This window comes from Balaenoptera acutorostrata, chromosome 17 (genome assembly GCF_949987535.1).
Source record: "Balaenoptera acutorostrata chromosome 17, mBalAcu1.1, whole genome shotgun sequence".
NCBI lineage: Eukaryota > Metazoa > Chordata > Mammalia > Artiodactyla > Balaenopteridae > Balaenoptera > Balaenoptera acutorostrata.
Window position 1 is genome coordinate 31,463,452 of NC_080080.1, and position 23,852 is coordinate 31,487,303.

The 23,852-nt window shown below is 39.0% G+C and overlaps 1 protein-coding gene and 1 non-coding gene across 2 annotated transcripts; one reads left to right on the forward strand and one right to left on the reverse strand.

Moving 5' to 3' along the window:
- Positions 1-13,415: 13,415 nt before the first annotated feature.
- Positions 13,416-13,488, forward strand: TRNAR-CCG (transfer RNA arginine (anticodon CCG)). Its single transcript has one exon. It is a non-coding gene; the product is annotated as a tRNA-Arg (tRNA).
- A 4,428-nt stretch (positions 13,489-17,916) lies between these two features.
- Positions 17,917-23,492, reverse strand: LOC103005763 (elongation factor 1-gamma-like). Its single transcript, XM_057532425.1, is given in 3 exon segments — positions 17,917-18,958; positions 18,961-19,283; positions 23,290-23,492. Coding segments are annotated over 3 exon segments (1,521 nt in total). The 3' UTR covers positions 17,917-17,963.
- Positions 23,493-23,852: the final 360 nt, after the last annotated feature.

The following is a 23,852-nucleotide window of genomic DNA, read 5'->3' on the forward strand; positions in this document are numbered from 1 at the left end:
TATACATGCCAAGTCCCCAAAGTACTCAAGTGTCTGAGAAATAGGAAGGTCAGAGTGGCCAAAGGTTAGTGAATGAAGGGAAAGATGGATTGAAATGACTTTGGACAGACAGACAGAAATCAGATGATGCATGTAAGTAGGACAGTTATATTTTAACCAATACGCAATGAGTACCCTTAAGGTCTGGAAGGGAACCGTTAATAGAGAAATTATACATTGACTTACTTCTACTAGATAGCAGATATTGTTCTCCTTAAATCATAGACCAAATCCGGAGGCAATGTAATAGAAGGAAGATAGGGAAGAGGGGAGGAAGAATGTGGAATAGAAGTGGGAGGGGAGAGCACACTGTGACTATGCGATTGGAGAAAAGATGAGAAGTATAGCTTTCAATATTGATTTTTAATTTGAATACTCTCTTTTCCAGAGATTGGAAATCTCAGTTTCTAATTGATGAATAATTTGTTCAACAAACTTTTATTGATCATTTGATATGTGCCCAGAATTTCTGAATTGATCAAGATTTAATATAATCAGATTGACAATACAATAATGGAAATTACAAATGAAGGATATGGAAAAGTGGAACACTCTTTTGTGCTGAATCAGGCAGTTGCTTCAACTGGAAGACAACCTCATTCACTCATGTGAAAAATATTTTGCATGCTGATCATATGAAACTGTGGGCAAGGCTCTGTAGACTCCGGGGTGTAGGGAGTTGAGTCAAATCTGCATCCTTCCCTCAAAAAGCTTACATCCGATGGAAGTAAAACAATTATAATAGAGTCAAACTTGATAGGATTCTGAATATCCTTTATATCTGCTACACAAGAGTTGCAGCTTCATTCACTGATCCACAACAAAATACATGATCACCTAATTCATGCCAACTATCACCAACCTGTCTACTCTAGAGTATTATTCCTGTACAGAATTTTTTTAAATATGAAGGAAACTAATAAATGCTGTGTACCTACTTTGTGCCAGACAATATGCTGGATGGGGTTCCTCTTTTATTCTCATTCATCACAACTTTATTACAGCCCTCCCCTTTTTATGAGGAAACAAAGGCCCATACAGTATATGTAATTTGCCCAAATTTAACTAGATATTAAGCAGCAGAGATGAAATGTGAATTTAAGTTTGATTCTAAAGCCTAAGTTTTCTCCTAATCTTGGCTATTCCTGGATATTTACTAAGAAAAAATGTTTTATCTCAGGAAAATGGGACACGTTTTGATGCAAATTTTAGAACAATAAGTTTGAAGGTAGATTTACAGAAGTAGAAAGATATTCAGAACATATATTTAAGGGAGACCTTCAAGACAGCGGAGGAGTAAGATGTGGAGATCACCTTCCTCCCCCCAAATACATCAGAAATACATCTACATGTGGAACAACTCCTACAGGACACCTACTGAACACTGGCAGAAGACCTCAGACTTCCCAAAAGCCGTGTGGCTGAAAGGGCCTTGGTGCTCCGGCCGGATGTAAGGCCTGTACCCCTGAGGTGGGAGAGCCAAGTTCAGGACACCTTGGTCCACAAGACACCTCCTGGATCCACGTAATATCAAATGGTGAAAGCTCTCCCAGAGATCTCCATCTCAACGCTAAGACCCAGCTCCACTCAATGACCAGCAAGCTACAGGTTGGACACCCTATGCCAAACAACTGACAAGACAGGAATGCAACCCCACCCATTAGCAGAGAGCCTGCCTAAAATCATAAAAAGGTCACAGACATCCCAAAACACACCACTAGATGTGGTCCTTTCCACCAGAAAGACAAGATCCAGCCTCATCCACCAGAACACAGGCACCAGTCCCCTCTACCAGGAAGCCTACACAACCCACTGAACCAACCTTAGCCACTGGGGGTAGACACCGAAAACAATGGGAACTACGAACTTGCAGCCTGTGAAACACAGTAGGTTAGGCAAAATGAGAAGACAGAGAAACACACATCAGATGAAGGAGCAAGGTAAAAACCCACCAGATCAAACAAATGAAGAGGAAATAGGCAGTCTACCTGAAAAAGAATTCAGAGTAATGACAGTAAAGATGATACAAAATCTTGGAAATAGAATGGAGAAAATACAAGAAACGATTAACAAGGACCTAGAAGAACTAAAGAGCAACAAACAATGATGAACAACACAATAAATGAAATTTAAAATTCTCTAGAAGGAATCAATAGCACAATAACTGAGGCAGAAGAACGGATAAGTGACCTGGATGATAAAATAGTGGAAATAACTACCACAGAGCAGAATAAAGAAAAAAGAATGAAAAGAATTGAGGACAGTCTCAGATACCTCTGGGACAACAGTAAATGCACCAACATTCAAATTATAGGGCTCCCAGAAGAAGAGAATAAGAAAGGGACTGAGACAATATTTGAAGAGATTATACTTGAAAACTTCCCTAATATGGGAAAGCAAATAGTCAATCAAGTCCAGGAAGCACAGAGAGTCCCATACAGGATAAATCCAAGGAGAAACATGCCAAGACATATTAATCAAACTATCAAAAATTAAATACAAAGAAAAAATATTAAAAGCAGCAAGGGAAAAACAACAAATAACATACAAGGGAATCCCCATAAGGTTCACAGCTGATCTTTCAGCAGAAACTCTGCAAGCCAGAAGGAAGTGGCAAGACATATTTAAAGTGATGAAAGGGAAAAACCTACAACCAAGATTACTCTACCCAGCAAGGATCTCATTCAGATTTGACAGAGAAATTAAAACCTTTACAGACAAGCAAAAGCAAAGAAAATTCAGAACCACCAAACCAGCTTTACAACAAATGCTAAAGGAACTTCTCTAGGCAGGAAACACAAGGGAAGGAAAAGACCTACAATAACAAACCCAAAACAATTAAGAAAATGATAATAGGAACATACATATCGATAACTAATTTAAATGTAAATGGAATAAATGCTCCAACCAAAAGGCATAGACTGGCTGAATGGATACAAAAACAAGACCCATATATATGCTGTCTACAAGAGACCCCCTTTAGACCTAGGGACACATAGAGACTGAAAGTGAGGGGATGGAAAAAGATATTCCATGCAAATGGAAATCAAAAGAAAGCTGGAGTAGCAATTCTCGTATCAGACAAATAGACTTTAAAATAAAGACTACTACAAGAGACAAAGAAGGACACTACATAATGATCAAGGGATCAATCCAAGAAGAAGACACAACAATTGTAATTATTTATGCACCCAACATAAGAGCACCTCAATATATAAGGCAAATGCTAACAGCCATAAAACCGGAAATCGACAGCCACACAATCGCAGTAGGGGACTTTACTACCCCACTTTCACCAATGGACAGATCATGCAAAATGAAAATAAATAAGGAAACAAAAGCTTTAAATGATACATTAAACAAGGTGGACTTAATTGATATTTATAGGACATTCCATCCAAAAACAACAGAATACATTTTCTTCTCAAGTGCTCATGGAACATTCTCCAGGATAGACCAGGATGGATCATATCTGGGTCACAAATCAAGCCTTGGTAAATTTAAGAAAATTGAAATCGTATCCAGTATCTTTTCTGAGCACAACGCTATGAGACCAGATATCAATTACAGGAAAAAAACTGTAAAAAATACAAATACATGGAGGCTAAACAATACACTACTAAATAACCAAGTGATCACTGAAGAAATCAAAGAGGAAATCAAAAAATACCTAGAAACAAATGACAATGAAAACACAACGACCCAAAACCTACGGGCTGCAGCAAAAGCAGTTCTAAGAGGGAAGTTTATAGCAATACAATTCCACCTCAAGAAACAAGAAACATCTCAAATAAACAACCTAACATTACACCTAAAGCAATTAAAGAAAGAAGAAGAAAAAACCCCAAAGTTAGCAGAAGGAAAGAAATCATAAAGATCAGATCAGAAATAAATGAAAAAGAAATGAAGGAAACTATAGCAAAGATCAAAAAAACTAAAATCTGGTTCTTTGAGAAGATAAACAAAGTTGAAAACAAAATTGATAAACCACTAGCCAGACTCATCAAGAAAAAAGGGAGAAGACTCAAATCAACAGAATTAGAAATGAAAAAGGAGAAGTAACAACTGATACTGCAGAAATACAAAGGAACATGACAGATTACTACAAGCAAGTATATGCTAATAAAATGGACAACCTGGAAGAAATGGACAAATTCTTAGAAAAGCACAACCTTCTGAGACTGAACCAGGAAGAAATAGAAAATATAAACAGACCAATCACAAGCACTGAAATTGAGACTAAACTTGTGATTTATTTAAATTGTGATTAAAAATCTTCCAACTTTAAAAAAAAAAAAAAAAAATCTTCCAACAAACAAAAGTCCAGGACCAGATGGCTTCAGCGGCGAATTCTATCAAACATTTATAGAAGAGCTAACACCTATCCTTCTCAAACTCGTCCAAAATATAGCAGAGGGAGGAACACTCCCAAACTCATTCTACAAGGCCACCATCACCCTGATACCAATACCAGACAAAGACGTCACAAAGAAAGAAAACTACAGTCCAATATCACTGATGAACATAGATGCAAAAATCCTCAACAAAATACTAGCAAACAGAATCCAACAGCACATTAAAAGGTTCATACACCACGATCAAGTGGGGTTTATCCCAGGAATGCAAGGATTCTTCAATATATGCAAATCAATCAATGTGATAAACCATATTAACAAAGTGAAGGAGAAAAACCATATGATTATCCCAATAGATGCAAAAAAAGCTTTTGACAAAATTCAACACCAATTTATGATAAAAAACCTCCAGAAAGTAGGTAGAGAGGGAACTTACCTCAACATAATAAAGGCCATATATTACAAACCCACAGCCAACATAGTTCTCAATGGTGAAAAACTGAAACCATTTCCTCTAAGATCAGGAACAAGACAAGGTTGTCCACTCTCACCATTGTTATTCAACATAGTTTTGGAAGTTTTAGCCACAGCAATCAGAGAAGAAAAAGAAATAAAAGGAATCCAAATTGGAAAAGAAAAAGTAAAGCTGTTACTCTTTGCAGATGACATGACACTATACATAGAGAATCCTAAAGATGCTACCAGAAGACTACTAGCAGGATACAAAATTAATGCACAGAAATCTCTTGCGTTCCTATACACTAATGATGAAAAATCTGAAAGAGAATTTAAGGAAACACTCCCATTTACCATTGCAACAAAAAGAATAAAATACCTAGGAATAAACCTACCTAAGGAGACAAAAGACCTGTATGCAGAAAACTATAAGACACTCATGAAAGAAATTAAAGATGATACAAACAGATGGAGAGATATAACATGTTCGTGGATTGGGAGAATCAACAATGTGAAAATGACTGTACTACCCAAAGCAATCTACATATTCAATGCAATCCCTGTGAAACTACCAATGACATTTTTCACAGAACTAGAACAAAAAATTTCAAGTTTGTATGGAAACACAAAGGACCCCAAATAGCCAAAGCAATCTTGAGAAAGAAAAATGGAGCTGGAGGAATCAGGCTCCCAGACTTCAGAGTATACTATAAAGCTACAGTAATCAAGACAGTATGGTACTGGCACAGAAACAGAAATATAGATCAATGGAACAGGATAGAAAGCCCAGAGATAAACCCATGCACATATGGTCACCTTATTTTTGATAAAGGAGGCAAGAATATACAATGGAGAAAAGAAAGCCTATTCAATAAGTGGTGCTGGGAAAACTGGACAGCTACATGTAAAAGAATGAAATTAGAACACTCCCTAATACCATACACAAAAATAAACTCAAAATGGATTAAAGACCTAAGTGTAAGGCCAGACACTATCAAACTCTTAGAGGAAAACATAGGCAGAACACTCTATGACATAAATCACAGCAAGATCCTTTTTGACCCACCTCCTAGAGACATGGAAATAAAAATGAAAATGAACAAATGGGACCTAATGAAACTTAAAAGCTTTTGCACAGCAAAGGAAACCACAAACAAGATGAAAAGACAACCCTCAGAATGGGAGAAAATATTTGCAAACAAAGCAACTGACAAAGGATTCATCTCCAAAATATACAAGCAGCTCATGCAGCTCAATATCAAAAAAACAAACAACCCAATCCCAAAATGGGCAGAAGACCTAAACAGACATTTCTCCAAAGAAGATATACAGATTGCCAACAAACACATGAAAGGATGCTTGACATCACTAATCACTAGAGAAATGCAAATCAAAACTACAATGAGGTATCACCTCACACCTGTCAGAATGGCCATCATCAAAAAATCTAGAAACAATAAATGCTGGAGAGGGTGTGGAGGAAAGGGAACCCTCTTGCACTGTTGGTAGAAATGTAAATTGATACAGCCATATGGAGAACAGTATGGAGGTTCCTTAAAAAACTAAAAATAGAACTACCATACGACCCAGCAATTCCACTACTGGGCATATACCCTGAGAGAACCATAGTTCAAAAAGAGTCAAGTGCCACAATGTTCATTGCAGCTCTATTTACAATAGCCAGGACATGGAAGCAACCTATGTGTCCATCGACAGATGAATAGATAAAGAAGATGTGGCGCATATATACAATGGAATATTACTCAGCCATAAAAAGAAACGAAATTGAGTTATTTGTAGTGAGGTGGATGAACCTAGAGACTATCATACAAAGTGAAGTAAGTCAGAAAGAGAAAAACGAATACCATATGCTAACACATATATATGGAATCTGAAAAAAAATTTTTAAAAAAAGGTTCTGAAGAACCTAGGGGCAGGACAGGAATAAAGACACAGACATAGAGAATGGACTTGAGGACACGGGGAGGGGAAGGGTAAGCTGGGATGAAGTGAGAGAGTGGCATGGACATATATACACTACCAAATGTAAAATAGATAGTGGGAAGCAGCTGCATAGCACAGGGAGATCAGCTTGGTGCTTTGTGACCACCTAGAAGGGTGGGATAGGGAGGGTGGGAGGGAGACGCAAGAGGGAGGAGATATGGGGATGTATGTATACGTATAGCTGATTCACTTTGTTATAAAGCAGAAACTAGCACACCATTGTAAAGCAATTATACTCCAATAAAGATGTTAAAAAAAACAAACATAGTTAAGTGGAAAAAAGCACTTTAGAGGTCAAAACTTATCAATAAATAATAAACCCCAAACCCAAAGCAAGAAACTGTAGGATATATAGGAAAGGGATTTAAAGGTTATATACATCACTGGTAAATAAGTTTGCCTCTCAGAAGGAAGGGGATTAACAAGTGGGAAGAAAAACTCTTGCCCAGTATGCTCTCTAGTTAAATTGTTTTGCAAGAATGAATCTGTGTGTTACAGATGGAAGTAAATAACATAAATACCCATGTAAGTAAACTCATTTTGTTTTCATTAAAATAACTGGGTGATAAGGAGGGCAGTGTGGTTTAATGTGTGTAACAGGGAGTTTGGAGACAGCTTCCTTCATCCTGTGCAGAGGTACACTTTCTCTGGAGTTCTACTAAATAAAGAGATCAACCATCAAATAACAGAATTGATGGCGGCAGAGCTTTTCAGGCTGCCAAGGCTGTCTGAGGTGTTACTGTAGATAAATTCAGACTAAAGATTCTCAGTCGCTACAGGATCCCCATGTTGCAGATCACATATGCCAGCTGTGACGTAGTTGCCAGATTCTGCTCAGACGTCAGGATTCTTGCTTTTAGACCTTTTGCTTAGAATTTTCAGAGCAGCAGTATCAATCAAAAGGCCCTTTTTTCACCCACAAGGTAAGCACAGACTTTTACCTTTCCCAGTGTTCGCCAAGTACTCCTTCTGACTGTTAGTTTTCAGATGTTTTTATATACCCCTTGAGATGTCTAGTGTGCTGTTTCCATGGTTACACTTTCTGAAGAGTTCTTTTGGCAGTGATACAACCTGCATGACTCAGAAGATTTTTTTTCAGGTTTTTCAGTAGAACAGGCCATCTTTGTGAAGAGGCTGTGATTGCCAATGAACTGGATGTATCATACGTTCTGGGTCTGATACTTATGTTAATATCAGTTTATTTGCTCAAAAGCTTTTCCCAACACATTTACCTTTGGATCAAAAAACTCGTGCATGGGGCTTCCCTGGTGGCACAGTGGTTGAGAATCTGCCTGCTAATGCAGGGGACACGGGTTCGAGCCCTGGTCTGGGAGGATCCCACATGCCGCGGAGCAACTAGGCCCGTGAGCCACAACTACTGAGCCTGCGCGTCTGAAGCCTGTGCTCCGCAACAAGAGAGGCCGCGATAGTGAGAGGCCCGCGCACCGCGATGAAGAGTGGCCCCCACTTGCCGCAACTAGAGAAAGCCCTCGCACAGAAACGAAGACCCAACACAGCCAAAACTAAATTAATTAATTAATTAATTTTTAAAAAAAAGAAAAACTCATAGCTAACATCTTAAAAAAAAAAAAAAAAAAACTCGTGCATGATTACAGAGAGCAGATCTCATGATATGGAAGGAAAAACCATGACCCAGAGTCACTGAGTATGTTCAGTTGATAAAACATAAAGCAGAACTGCCAGCTCCTAACTCCTACTTTGGTGTACTCTCCATCTGCATTGTGGTACCCCTATGTGAGTCTTTTTGGGTAGTGTCTGCCTACCCTGAGTCATCAATCATCACACCATCACAAAGCCAAAAGAGATGCACCTTCACAACCCACCTTGCTATGGACTGAATGTTTGTGTTTCCCCAACATTCATAAGTTGAAACACTAATCCCCAAATGTGATGATATTTGGAGATGGGGACTTTGGAAGGTAATTAGGTAGAACTCTCATGATGGGAGATGAGAGAGCTTTCCTCCCCTCTTTCTGCTCTGTGAGGATACAGCAAAAAGGTATCCATCTGCAATCTAGGAACCCAATTAACCAGCATATGATGTTGGACTTCCTAGCCTTCAGAACTGTAAGGGATAAATTTCGCTTGTTTAAGCCATCCAGTCTATCATAGTATTTTCATAGCAGCCTGAACTAAAACACATCCAGAACAATAGATTTCTTATTTATGATTGAGTAAGGCAACAGTGGAAAAAATTCTCTTTAACATCACACCACAGAAATTTAATTCCCCATTAGATATCTTTCTTTTATTCTCCAACAGGTTCTTCCCAGTGCCAGACTTCTCATTTTTCGTCACTGAATTTTGAATGGAGACGCCAGTCTCAAGCAAACAGGGGTATGATTGTCTTTAAATTCAAATCACTCTTTGAAATTGGACAAGGTAAAATGGTAAGCCAGGAAAAGTTCGGAGTCTTTCTACCTTCCCTTTCACTGTTACTATCTGGAGAATACATAAACAGTGAGGTAGAAACCATTCAATAAAGAAGAAAAAAAGCAAGATGAATAATAAAGCAGCAGAAATTTAGTCCCTTAAAATCAGCATCATGAGCAAGGTAATTTACAAAAATCTTTTAGGTCATGCTAATTTCTTATATGTGAATGTGTATATACATACATATATTCCATAAACACACACACACACACACACACACACACACACACTCACAAGACCAAACAGCACAATGAGAGGATATGGCTCTGGGTATCAGGAGACCAAGAGGCCAAGCTTGATGTAATATGTGAATCTTGGGAATTCAGACATCTGAACATTAAGGTGGTGAGAAAAATGTTTAAGCATAATTGTTAAAAACAAATAGTTTAAATAAATATGAATGAGATAAAAGTTTACACTAAGTTAAACTAAATAATGGATATTCATTGAATATCAAGATCATTTCCAAGAAGATAACATACTGAGATATAGATTGCTAAATATAAGTTTAAATCTATCTACTTTTGGCTTAATTTTTATAGAAACAAAAGATATTTGGGTCTATTAATAAATATGCCTTCTGCCACATTTAGAAAATGGTAGTGTGAAAAACGTTTCTAAAAAATTACAGATTTTAATTACGTATTTATAAGTTTGTGAGTCTACTACAGGATGCGAATATATGATACTTCACAATTGCCTGTTTCTTAGTTTCCACTGGAAAGTAAAGGTTACTAATAGTAAAAATTTATAATCAATATATAAAAATAGAACTACTACAATATATAAAAATAGAAACAGTACGAGTGAAGGGAAACAAGTTTGTATGCAAAGTATGGGAAGAAAATGGGATGTATTTTGACATGAAGAGTACGCAAGGAATATTGGGTGTATTTTTGTTAAAGAAAAAGAGTAATGTTGTCTAAAATAAAATGACTGGTTATTCCAGAACAAAAGGAAAAAGGAGATAAATCCTAAATGGATATAGAAATTTTTCAGAAGGTTTGTGGAAAAGAAATTATGTTGTGAGGTCAAAGCTGGCTAAATTGAACAGATTTATAAGGTTTTCCTTAAATGAGCTCACTAATGTACTGATACAAAACTAGAGTTTAATTTTCTCTCTGTTAAAGCCACAAATTTTGTAGATTATTGATCCACTCTTAGTAAAATTTATAAAGGGTTTTTCTTTATGTAAATGTAATCTGCCTAGGAAAACAAAGATTCTGCATCTTAGAAAATATTTCCTATGTTCTACATAGCCTTTATCAGGACTTTGATTACTTAGAAAAACTGAGTCTTTTCCATTTTAAATGAGCTAAGGGTTTTTGTTTGTTTGTTTTTATAACCAGGTAACTTTCTGTATTTGCAATGCAAATCTTTTCATTGTCACTTTGGTTAAAGGAATAACTAAATATTGTTTCACAGTGACTTATGCTCCTATTTGACCAAATGTTTTAAACCTCTTGACATTTTGGACAAACTTCCTCAAATCAAATTTTGAATGAAGTCTTTTTGACCTTGAACTAACTTTGGGATTTTCCAGAGGGCTCCTGGAAGATCAAAAGATTTCTTCTCTCTCCTTATAAAAGAGAAATGTTAATTTATTTAAGCTTATTTGATGTTAAATTGCATGGGAAATATTGTCAAATAAAAATAATATTTAATCTCCTTAGATTATATTTACATAGGTATATCTTATTAATATAAGTAATTCAGAAATTATATGAAATTCCTAAAATTCTGATATGGCCTGGTACAATGTTATCAGTCATGATTCCAACTAGTATCTTAAAATACTGTATATCACAAATATAACCAAATTTACTCATCAATTGCATTACTTTTTGTGTAGGTATGAACTATCAACAGATCTTTAACCACGAATATTTTTAAGTCTTTTGTCATTCATGGTTATTGTTTTATTCTCAATTCTTCTCTGAAAGCATTTACAATCAACTATAAGCAAATATGCTTCATCTTCAAAGATATGCCTGGAAAAAAACCTTGACAAGTACCGTAGAATACAAGTTTCTGATCACTTTAAGATTGTAACACTGAACTAGGTAAGAATTTCTGAAACTAATGGAAAAATGATTCATAAAGCTGCTAACCCAAGATGAAGCAAAATAAGAATTACAGGAGATTGAATGTACTGATGAAGATAATTATAATTTTCATGACTTCATTCAAAACATTGCTCTTCAATGTTTTGTTTTCCAGATTTAAAGGACTCTTTTTTTTTCCTCCTCCCTTTTAAGCTATATATAACTTACAGCAATATGGTAAAATATACTTTTGTCAACAAAAGTTGAAACATTTGTTATTCTCCCGCCCTGATCCCTCCAGAATTCAGAAACTCTTATAAAATATTCTTATTTTTCATGACAATATATGTACTTATATAAGTTCAATAAGAATCTGTTCTCCTTGTATAATAGAAAACAATTAGACAATAGAAACAATAGAAAACAATTAGGCTAAACTGCTTAGCTTAAAGAGACCTTAGAGGTCTAATCTGAGATTCCTTATCACTAAACAATTTAAAGAACTGAGGTTGACTTTATGAAGCCAGTAAAGTCCCTTAGATATGACCCAAGTTTGATTGAAATGTCATTTTTAAGAAAATGCATAGACTCATTATTCTTATATTTATGTAAATAATCAAGCCAAGTTTAATAAGATTAGACTTACTTTACAAACAAATTTGTTTCACAGTACCTTTGATAAAAGTGTGACGACTATAAAAAAATGTATTTCAATAAATAACTCTGGTGTACAGGTTATCAGATTCTAGTCCTGTTCATTGTCTTTGAGGTTTTGTTATCTACTTGTAAACTTCACAGAAAGTACCACAACAGATCATATGTGGACAACCTTCATGCCTGTTGCTATATGGGCCACTTAAGAGAGTTCACCAGAACACCCAATAACATCAGATCCAGTCAAACTGCAAACCAGGAAAATCCGTCAGACTGAAACTGCCAACCTCATTCCACCATGTAGGGATGCTTCAAACTCAAATCTAGAAATTTTCTCAACTGGCTGCTCCCCAGACGCAGAAACTGAATTGGTAATTTACTTGAACTTTAACCTTGGTTAACCTTTTAACCTTTGTTTAAAATTAAACTTTGTTTTTCTTTTGTTTCCATAGAAATGCATCTCATTAAATTACTTGATTGCTCACATCACATAGAGGCCTGATTTAGGTAGAAGCTCACCTACAACACCTTAGGACTTGCCTGGTGGCGCAGTGGTTAATAAGAGTCCGCCTGCCACTGCAGGGAACACGGGTTCAAACCCTGGTCCGGGAAGATCCACACGCCGGGGAGCAACCAAACCTGTGCGCTGCAACTGCTGAGCCTGCGCTCTAGAGCTTGCAAGCCACGACTACTGAGCCTGCGTGCCACAACTACTGAAGCCCACGTGCCTAGAACCCGTGCTCCACGACAAGAGAAGCCACCACAATGAGAAGCCCGCGCACCCCAACGAAGAGTAGCCCTCGCTCCCCGCAACTAGAGAAAGCCTGCGGGCAGCAACGAAGACCCAGCGCAGCCAAAAATATAAAAATTCTTTATTTTTTAAAACACACTTTTTTTTCTTTTTCTTTTTTTTTGGGTATACAGGAGAGGTGCCAGCCGGAGATAGAAATGTGGGAGCCGTCAGGCTGTGTGATGCTGAAAGCAGGGCTGGGTGAGATCAGCCTGCGGGGGAGGGCAGACGGAGCTGGGCTGTGCAGCCCCTGACCATTTAGAGGCTGGAAAGAAGAGGGGGCGGGAGAGGAGACTGAACAGGAGGCCAGAGGTGGGGTCACACCAGGACGCTGTGGTGGGTGGTCTCTGGGAAGCCCAGAGAATAAAGGGCTTCAGGGTGGGAGGAGTCAGCTGGGTCAGATCCTGCGGGGCGGCCAAGGTGAGGACAGAGAAGTATCCGAGTTCAGGAACACAGAGGTGGTTGGCAGCTTTGACTGGAGCAGTTCCCGGCCAAGTGGGCTGAAGATTGGCTGGGAGGCGTGAGAGACAGCGGAGGGAGACAGATCATCGGAACGCAAGTTTTACCAAGAATGGTAAAACTTTATTCACCTCCTGAAATGAAAACATTTCAGGGACTTCCCTGGTAGTCAAGTGGGTAGGACTCCGCTCTCCGAATACGGGGGGCCCAGGTTCGATCCCTGGTCAGGGAACTAGATCCCACATGCATGCCGCAACTAAGCGTTCGTATGCTGCAACTAAGAAGCCCAAATGCTGTAAATAAAGATCCCACGTGACACAACTAAGACCCAGCGCAGCCAAAAATGGATAGATAAATAGATATTTAAAAAACAAACAAACAAACAAAAAAAACATTTCAGGTGAACTTTCATTTCACCTCCTGAAAAGAAAACATACATGTGTTCATCTTGTCCTAAGTAATCATGATGATGTGTGATTGCTAATACACCATGTTGTGCCTATGTAAGTAACTCAGAAAACACTGAAACCCAAATACATACATATTATCCATAAAAAAAAAAAAGTGGTGAACGCTGTATCTTATTATAACTCATTTGATTTATTTAATTGGTTAAATACTGTCTCCTGCGAATCTCTGTTCTGGGGAATTTTTCAATCTGTGGCTAATACTCTCCTTAGAGTCATCATATTAACCTCTCTAGTGCCTTGTATTCTCTCAAGGGCAATTTAAAATGCCTTTCAGCAGCCACTCACACGTCAAATGATATCCATGAGGATTAGGCAACTGGAAGAACTAAATGACCTGTCCGCCCACATCCACGATGACGGGCAACTGTTGGGAGGAGCGACTACATGACCCTCCATCCTGACTACTCGAGCAATGGAAACAGCAAATATGTGATTTTTCAGCCTGACTCCATTAACTGTGGCAATGGCGAGTAACACTCTACTAGTTAGTCACACTCTAAGCTTGCGGAGAGAATGAACAAAAGGGGAAAATTGTTCAAATTAAATACAAAATAGAGTCCAGATCTGAGAATTCCCGGAGCAGACAAAAGCCATGTTAGTAAAACTAAATCTCATTTCATGAATATAAGCAATACTTGGGTTATTTCTTGTAAATGCATGTGACAATCAGAAAAGAAACTTAAGCCATCTTCCTAAAAATGGTATGAGATAATTACTTTTTACCAATCCCCTACCATCTGGAAACCCCCATTGTAATAACCCATCATTGTAAAGGTTAACAGCGTCCTCATTTTCACTTTATAAGCCATCCTGTAACACCGCACCCCAGAGCTTCATGGGAGTCTTTGAATTTGAAAGCTCCCAGTTTGCAAATTGTTCTTAGATACACAATAACTCTTACTGAATTTATTAATTATTTATTAATTTGGTGGTTTTAATTGTGCTATTTCTCGATTTTTGACAGCACCCAGTTCCATAAAAATCTCTGCACTAAGGAAGGGGGAAGCATATACTTTTGTAGACAACTAGCTTTCTTCGCGTGGATAATAATAGTAACGGTATGTATTAGTTTCCTATTGCTGCTGTAACCAATTACTATAAACTTGGTGCCTTAAAACAACACAAATTTATTATCCTACAGTTCTGGAAGACAGAAGTCCAAAATGAGTCTCACTAAGCTAAAATCAAGGTTTGGCAGGACTGCATTTCTTTTAGGTGGCTCTAGGAGATAATCCATTTGCTCACCTTTTCCAGCATCTAGAGGCTGCTGGCATTCCTTGGTTTGTGGCTCCCTCCCATCTTTAAAGCCAGTAACGTTGGGCAAGTCCTTCCTCTTCTTCACTGCTATCTCTCTGGTTTTCTCTGTTCTGCCTCCTCTTCCACTTATAAGGACCCTTGTGATTACCTTGGCCCACCTGGATAACCCAGGATAACCTCCCCCATCTGAAGGTCAGCTGATTAGCAACCTTAATACCCCTGAAACCTTAATTCCCTTTTGCATTATAACCTATCTATTCACAGGTTCCTATGATCAGGACATGGACATTTTTAGAGGGCCATTATTCTGCCTACCACATAGTAACAAAAAGATTAGTCACAATGGCATTTATTAAGTATTTTCTGTATACAAGAACCATTGTATAGAATAATTTATTTAATCCTTACAATAACTCAATCAGGTAGGTATTTTTATCAGCATTTTATAAATGAAAACACTGAGCGAGACAGATGTTCAACAGCCTTGTGTTTAAAGTCAGAGAGCCAATGAAGGGAGAAAATAGGATTCAAACCCAGTTCTGTCTGACTCTAAAACTCCTGTTTTATCCCAAAACATCTACCTCTTTTCCACTAGATCTTGATCCCCTATTTTTCTGTGGATGTCCGTGCCTCTTACTTTTTTGACAAGAGTGAAGCCACACAACTCTCTCCCTTTTAAAATACTTTTACATTTTTAAGTGGTTGGAAAAAATCAAAAGAAGAGTAACATTTTGTGAAAAGTGAAAATTATTGGAAATTCAAATTTCAGTGTCCATAAATAAAGTTTTATTGGAAAACAGTGTACTTATTTATTTACATGTTGTCTATGGCTGCTTTCTCGCTACAACAGCAGAGTTAAGTCGATGGGACAGAAACTGTCAGAGTTAAGTCTCTGCCCACAATCTGGTCTTTTACAAAAAAAATGTTTGCTGACTCCTGCTTTTCACCACCAACACTGCCAGTATCCAGCTCTCCATCAGTGGCAGAGCCCAGACAGACTACACTGGGCTGAGGAAGCAGCATTACTGTGGGGAGAGACCGATGTTTCACTCATACCCCTGTCTTGTCTATATTCAAGGCAGGTAAAATTTTTTGAAAATGGAAATAGTACTGAATACCATCCTTATAAACTTTCTCTGGTCTATGAATAAGGAATGATCTAGACTTCATCCTTAGAGAAAACTGTCTACTCTGGCCAAGCACTGTGGGAGGAGTCTTTTATTTATAATATCATTTACTCTTCACAGCAACTTTGAGAAATATTACTATACCCATTTTACAGATAAAGCCACTGAGACACAGAGAATTTAACCCATTTGCTCCACATCCCAAGTGGCTGAAATCTAGATTTTTTTCCTCAAAACAAAGGCCATGGGTCTTTTTTCTATACAACACTCCCACATCAACTATCCCCTGAATTCCAGAATAAAAAAAATTATTATGTTTTTCATTGTTTCCACCTGTGACTCTAAAAGATGTTTAAATAAATAGGAACTCTCTTGTATGAGTATCTTTCACAATCAATTGAGGAATCTTATACCACAGTGTGAAACAGTACCAAAGCAAGATAAAATCCTGCTTTTTTTCCCCACCAAAATGGGACAAGAGGGGCTGCAGCAGACTCCCGAACTGCTGAAGTGAAGGAGGATCCTTCAGAACTGCAAATTAAATCTGAAGTATTTTGCCAATTGACTCCCAATCGATTATTCCAAGTGTATGTGCTGCAGAGAATGTGACTTCTCCCAGGGACTCTGAAGAGTGGTGCCTAATTATTCATCATGAAATTTAATTTCAGAGCTTGTAATCATGTAACTGTTTAAAATGGAATTTGTCACTGAAACATATTGCGAGAAAATAGCGTATTATTTAACATCTACTCATCTCACTTCAAGATCAGTTTAAAATTGTATGCGTTTCGTGATTTCATGACGGCAATCACATTAAGGGCCATGTAAGCTAAACTCCTACATGTTTTCTGCTAATTTGGTTGAGTTAGGTCATTTTCTATCATGAATTGGAAAGGATATTACAGATTAGGGAACGTAGACACCAGCTTTCTCTTTCCTCCCAAAGGTCCAGCTCCACAGAACTACAATTAGCTTACTCTGAGCTCCTTGAGATGCTTAGAAAAATATCAGCTGACAAATTGAGGCTAAGGTAATAGATGAGGAAAGACACTAACTGAATTAAATGTAAGGATGAAGTGATTCAAATTAGTTTTGGGTTTTTTTTTGGTTGTTAAAGGACATTTATGACTGCTCTACATTGCAGGAAGCGCTAGGGCGTATTTAGGGTACAGGTTCCAGTGACACCCACTGGGTTCGAAATCCTGCCTCCACTACCTAAGATGTGTAATCACAGGCAAGTTGCTTAAATCTCTGAACCCCACTTCCTTGTTAGAAAGTAGGGATACCCCAGAGACGATCCACAGCCAGGTTAGGGCCCACAGGCCAGTATTTGTTCCAAGGAGTCTGTGCCTCTTTGTCTGAAGTGTTGAAACTATGACTCTTGGATACGGCTGCCGCCCCACCTCACAGGGCAGCGGCGGGAAGCAGGGAAGTAGTGTTAAGTCGTTCTGCATATGCTGTGCTCTCACCCTGTCAGCAGGTATTCTCCCCCTTCATGCAGGAAGGTCTGGAATTAGGTAGTTACAAAGCCCCGTGTCACCATCTCCTAACTACATCCAATCTTTCCCAGCTAGGCTAGAAGATGGTCATCACAGGAGAGGCAAGGCAATTAAAAAAAAAAAAAATCAAAACTGAGGAGAGCCCTCTCTTCCTGCTCTTTTGAAGACTTCTCTCCTACACAGGGAGGTCCTGCAGGTATAGACAACACCCTGTATCAACATATCTACTCCTCTGAAGAAGCCATCACCCACAGAGGAGGCAGGGCAGGAAAGGGTTCGATGTTGAGTTTCCTTTAATGACCCCCATTCTCCCTGAAGGGCAGGTGCAGGCAGCTAGGCGATGGCAAGAGATGGTCACTTGAAGATCTTGCCCTGATTGAAGGCTTTGCCCACATGCTGGAAGGCCCCATCCCAGGAAGAGTATTCTCGAACCAGCATCTGGGTCTCCTCGCTGCTGGGATCCAGTTTCCACCACGTGTATGACTCATAGCTCACCTGCCAATCTGGACTCAGAGGAAACGCAAGCCCCTGGCCTCGGAAGACCCAGACTCCAGAAATGGAGCTGCTATTGTTGGTTCCAAAGAGAATGACACTGGCAAAGGCATTCTTCCTCAGATTGTCCAATCGCTGGAACACTGCAGTCATGAGGTTGCAGCTCATGAAGGTTGGGGTGAGCCCTTCAGGGAAGCGGTACTCGGAGCACCACAGGGACCAGCCGTCTTTATCAAAGTGCTCCCCAAAGTACGGCAGCGCCACGGAGAGTGTGTCCTCGTTGGAGTGCTTGCGCTTAAATGCAGCCAACGCAAAGGTACTCTTGGGCAGGTAAGCGAAGGGATCCTTGGCCTTCGGCTCAGCGGCCGCTGCCCGCTCACGTTCACCCAGCTCATCCTCAGGAGCGGGGGCAGCTGCCTTCGTCTCCTCCTTCCGCTCGGCCTGGGGCTTCTGCTTCTCTTCTAGGAAGCTTTCTCTTTCTGTGGGGTGTCCTTTTTTAGGCTGGCTCTCTGCAAACTTTTTAGCATCACATTGGGCCATTTTCTCACAGAGTTTCACCTCCCCCAAGACAGTCCGGAACTGGGGCTGGTTAATGCAGGTGAGGAACCAGCGGTTTGTATTAGGGAAGGCCTGGCAGAAAGAAGGTTCCAGAACCTGTTTATAAAGCCACAACAGGGTGCAGACAACTGTGATGTCAGCCGGCATCACACGTTCGCCCACCGGAAAAGTCCTTGTCTTCAAGCGAGCATCCAGCGGCCCCAGAATTCGCCTCACCTCCTGCTTTGCATTCTCCATGGCCTGCTTGTCGTGGCGCATGATGCCTAAGGTGGGGAACACCCAGATACTGGCTGGGGGACTGTGTCGCTATCAGCAAAGCTCACCCCCTGCACCACCTGGGCTGCTGCTTCAGGAGTACTTCCCCGCAGCTCCTCGTTGCTCACATGGTAGGCAATGGCATTGCTCTCAACCACACAGAATCCATCGTCACCCTCAAAGGCTGGAACCTTGCCAGCAGGAAATTTATGGAGAAATTCGGGGGTGTGTTTGGTTTGGCCAAAATGGAAGTGGGGTGGTGCGGTGAGCACGCGGACCGCAGCCCCGCTGCACTGAGTGGCAATGAGGGCCTGGAAGGCCGCCCAGTTTTCAGGATATGGGTACAGGGTCCCAGCCACCGTGGTGATTCTGCAGAGAAAGGGCCAAACTAGTTTTAATTTTAGTTAAACAGAGGCAAAAAGATGCTTTTGAACTTGACAGTATCAAAGATTACTGAGGAATACTTTCATCAGAAAACTCCAGTTGCGGGTTTGCCTATACCCAGATACAGAGTGAGGCATCCTGCAAAGATATCTCAGAATGCCCTCCCTGGTCACAGACGACTGAGACAGAAAACCATTTCCTCAACGTGTTGATGAAAATGAAGTTTAGTGAAGCTGAAGTAGAGGCATTTTTTTTTTTATCACTACTAAAACATAAAAAAAATGTTAGGTATCTCCAGGAGTGATGAAACAACTACCATTAAAAAGAAAACCTGGGCTTCCCTGATGGCACAGTGGTTGAGAGTCTGCCTGCCAATGCAGGGGACACGGGTTCGAGCCCTGGTCTGGGAAGATCCCACATGCCACGGAGCAACTGGGCCCGTGAGCCACAACTACTGAGCCTGCGCATCTGGAGCCTGTGCTCTGCAACAAGAGAGGCCACGATAGTGAGAGGCCCATGCACCGCGATGAAGAGTGGCCCCCGCTCGCCACAACTAGAGAAAGCCCTTGCACAGAAACGAAGACCCAACACAGCCAAAAATAAATAAATAAATAAATAAATTAATTAATTAAAAAAAAACAAAAAAAACAAAAAAAAAACCCCTGAGGTTCTAGAAGAATCATCTAGCAGGACATATTGGAGGACAAAATGTTCTTTGTAACAAGATAAATGAGATAATTGAAGCAATGCATAAAAGATGGCAATGAAGATGGAAAAAAATAGGAAACAAAATATATTGAAGGTTATCAGTAATTCCTTTCATCTGAAAAAAAGGGGGTTTTGTCATGTTGGAATAAAAGACTGATAAATTTTAAGAAACTTACAAATTGAGGTTGTAATTTTTCTTAATCATAAGAACAAACTTAAATAATAAGAAATAATTTTAAGTGAAAGTTGATTCAATTTGAATAACCAAATGGTACACTGACAACTTTTGACAAGCTTTCCTCACACATTGACTACTGAAGTTTTATCAGCTAGAATGAACTTCTAATCAATTGACATTCAAAATAAAATAAATGAGCAAGGAGTTTGGATTCAATTTTCCTTGACCCATAATACTTCAGCTTTATTTTACAAAATGGGTTTAAAATTTTTGGCCCTGTGAATAATAGAAGCTTTCTTCGCTTGACATGATTCTCAGATGTCATCTCATACCTCTTTAATTTATACCAAATTCAAAAAGTCTTTGAGAAGCTAAGCACATAGGTCTTTTTAATGGAGATAAGCTAGGAGGGAACACAGTGTTCTTTTGAGAAATTAGAGCAAGACCCTTTGAACCTTTTTTCCCCTTCATTTTGCCTGGTTTTATAAGTTTTGATTCTATTTCAATCTTTCAGTAAGCAAAAGTTATTTGCATAAATCCATCTCCAAGAAAAATTGCTCTTGGGTCTTAGAAAAAAGTCTGTTGCCTCATCTTAAAGCATCTTAAAAGTCACAGAAAAAAACAGAAGCCCAGAAAATGGTATTGACTCTGTTCAGCAAAATCTCTTTTACCATCTATGCATTACAGACATTTACAGGTCTGCTTTTCACAGTAGATCACAATATCAGCAAAGCATGTTGGTACACTCCTTTCAAAAATAATGTACTACTATTTTGTTAATAAAATGTATTAGCTTTCCCGCCTGTCATAAAGGTAATTCCAGTATTCTGAAGCACATTTGGAAAATACGGAAAAACATAGACAAGAAGAAAATTATTTGTGATCTCATCACCTAACTTAACCACTTAGTCTGACTCTATCTGAATTGGAATCACACTGCACATTTCTACTGTATAACTTGATTTATTCACTTGATAATAAATAATAAACATTTGCCTTGCTTTTAAATACACTTCTCAAACATTTTTAATGGCTGTCTACTGCTAGTTGAATCATATTTTATTTTACTAATCATCTATTGCTAGAAGCTTTGGACTTCATTATAAATAATATTGCAATTAACATCCTTGTGTAAAAAAATTGTGTATTTCTCTTTCTTTAAGGTGAATTTCTAGGATTGAAATTGCAGAGTCAGAGGTATTTATATTTTATGGACTTCTAGTATATTTCCCAAATTGCCTTTCTACTATTTATAAAAATATAGTTTCAGGTTAACTTATTATCTATAGCCACTCATTTGTGACTATGTCACATGGCACTGAAGTTTTCATTTGCTTTGCAATTTTATCCTTTGAGCTGGTCATCAACGCAAATTATTTTCTGCTGGGGTCTTGTACATATTCTGGGATATGAATGCATGCTATGTTCAGTTTCCTGGTTGCCTCTATTGGGGACAGTCAGTGGGATCATGATACAATATGATATTGAAGAGGTAATCAAGGGTCAGATATCTAGAAACTATGGGTTATATTTAAGAATTGGGCAGTCACTGTAGAATTTGGAGTGTGGGTGTATGTGTGTGTGCACGTGCACACATGTGTTTATTAAAGGTCCCTTTTGTTTAGATGTGAAGGATTGGGCAAATAGCTTACTAACCAGTATGAAGCAGTATGCATCAGTTTGCAAAAGTGCAACCATACATATTGTTAAAACACTGACATAATTTCATTCTTGTTAGAAGTAGTTGCTACCCTGTGTCCAAGTGTCTTCTTGCCATTTGGGTAGTCCTGACTCTATGCCAGAATCAAGCAACCGAAGAGTTAGTACCTAGTATAGCAGTGGGCTTCCAGAATGCTATTCCAGCACTATAGCCAGTATCTGCTCTTATCAGTTGATGTCTGTCTAGTAGAAACTGTAAATATTTTTTAGATAACCTTCCCAAGGGGATAATTTTTAAGAGAATTTTCATAGTAGTTAAGGAAGGAAGTAATAGTAACTTGTCCCACTTTGGCTAGGGTAAGGGTAGTCAAGAAAAAGGGAAATAGAAAAAGTTGATTTAGGAATTAAAATCAAAGAGATGAACTGAATGTGGAGGTTTAAGATGGATACTTTGAAATGGTGGCCACAGAAGGCTTCTCTCAATTGTTGACATGTAAGCTAAGCTCTGAATGAGAAAGGAGCAAGGGGAAGAATATTTCTGGCAAAGGAAGAATAGTTATAAAGGCTGAGAGGAGGAAAGAGCTTGACACATTTGCAGACATGAAAGGAGAATAAGGCCACTGCAATCCAGGAAGTGGAGTGGAAAAGGTGGGAGAGTAGAAGAAAAGATTAGCATGGTAGGAGATAAGTACATTCTTATGGTGGCAAGAATGATTTTCCTCAGATAGGGAGGGAAGACACCTCTACATGGCAGAAGGGTAGGTCCAGGTGCATATGGGTCAGTAGATTTGGTATCAGACATTGAACGAACCCTAACCTGATGTTATTTTTAATAATGTTATTAGAATTATAAATTATCAATTTTGCAGATACATAGCTTATCTTAATTTTTTAAACAATGTTTCTCAAAATATTCATGTAGGCAAGGCAAAGAAATGTACCCTGAATCACTATCAAGATATTATTTTAGTTATATATACAGTCAACTATAATGTATTGATATATGCATAATATGTAATGATTAATGGATCAGCCATTGTACATTTATTCATTCTATAAATATATACTTACTGAATGCCTACTATGTGCAAGGTATTATGTTGGGTCCTTGTATTATAGTAATAAAAAATATCAGGCACAAATCTTTTGGGAAAACTTCACAGCTCTCTTTCCTTGGGTTCTTTCTGACAACAAAGACGGCTTGCCTGTTGGTAATTTACTTTGAGAGAAGATCCTAGGAAACTAGAATAGGATAACAGAGAGGAGAGAAACAGCAAGGAGAGAAAGGCAATTCAAGGATGCATTATTAACCTAGTTACCACTGTGGGCCCTCGGAGGAATGTGTTGAAGCACATCAGAATTGTCTACCCTGGATATGGAAGTGGGGAATGTTAGCCACTGGCTCCCATCTCCCAATGGTCAAAGGTTGCCCAGAGGAGTGTTGACCCCCTTGCACCTCCAGGTACACCGTATAGAACATTGGGCACCTTCAGTTCCCCATGGTGAGCAACCAAATAGCCCAGGATGGAAAGTAAGGGATGTGCAGCACAAGGTGTTGTAGGGTACACCAGCATGCAGCTGGTTTCAATGGCAATAGCTGGGGGGAGTGGCATGGAAGGTGGGCCAAGGGGCTGTGCGAGAGCTTTCATGGTCCATTGCTTATACTGCTTAGGTACACTCATTACAGATCCTTAAAATATGTAGTTGGCTGCACTCTACAAAAACTGTTAGAGGGTGTAATGTTGGGCTGGCCAAAAAGTTCATTTGGGTTTTTTGTGTGATATTACAGAAAAACCCAAATGAACTTTTTGGCCAACCCAATAGTTTTCTAGGGCTACTGTAACAAAATACCACAAACTGGGTGGCTTAAAAAAAAAAAAGAAATGTACTCTCTCATAATTCTGGAGCTAGGAGTCTGAAATTAAGGTGTTGACAGGGCCATGCTCTCTTTGAAGCCTCTAGTGGGGATCTTTCCTTGTCTCTTCTAGCTTCTGGTCAGCCCAGGTTCC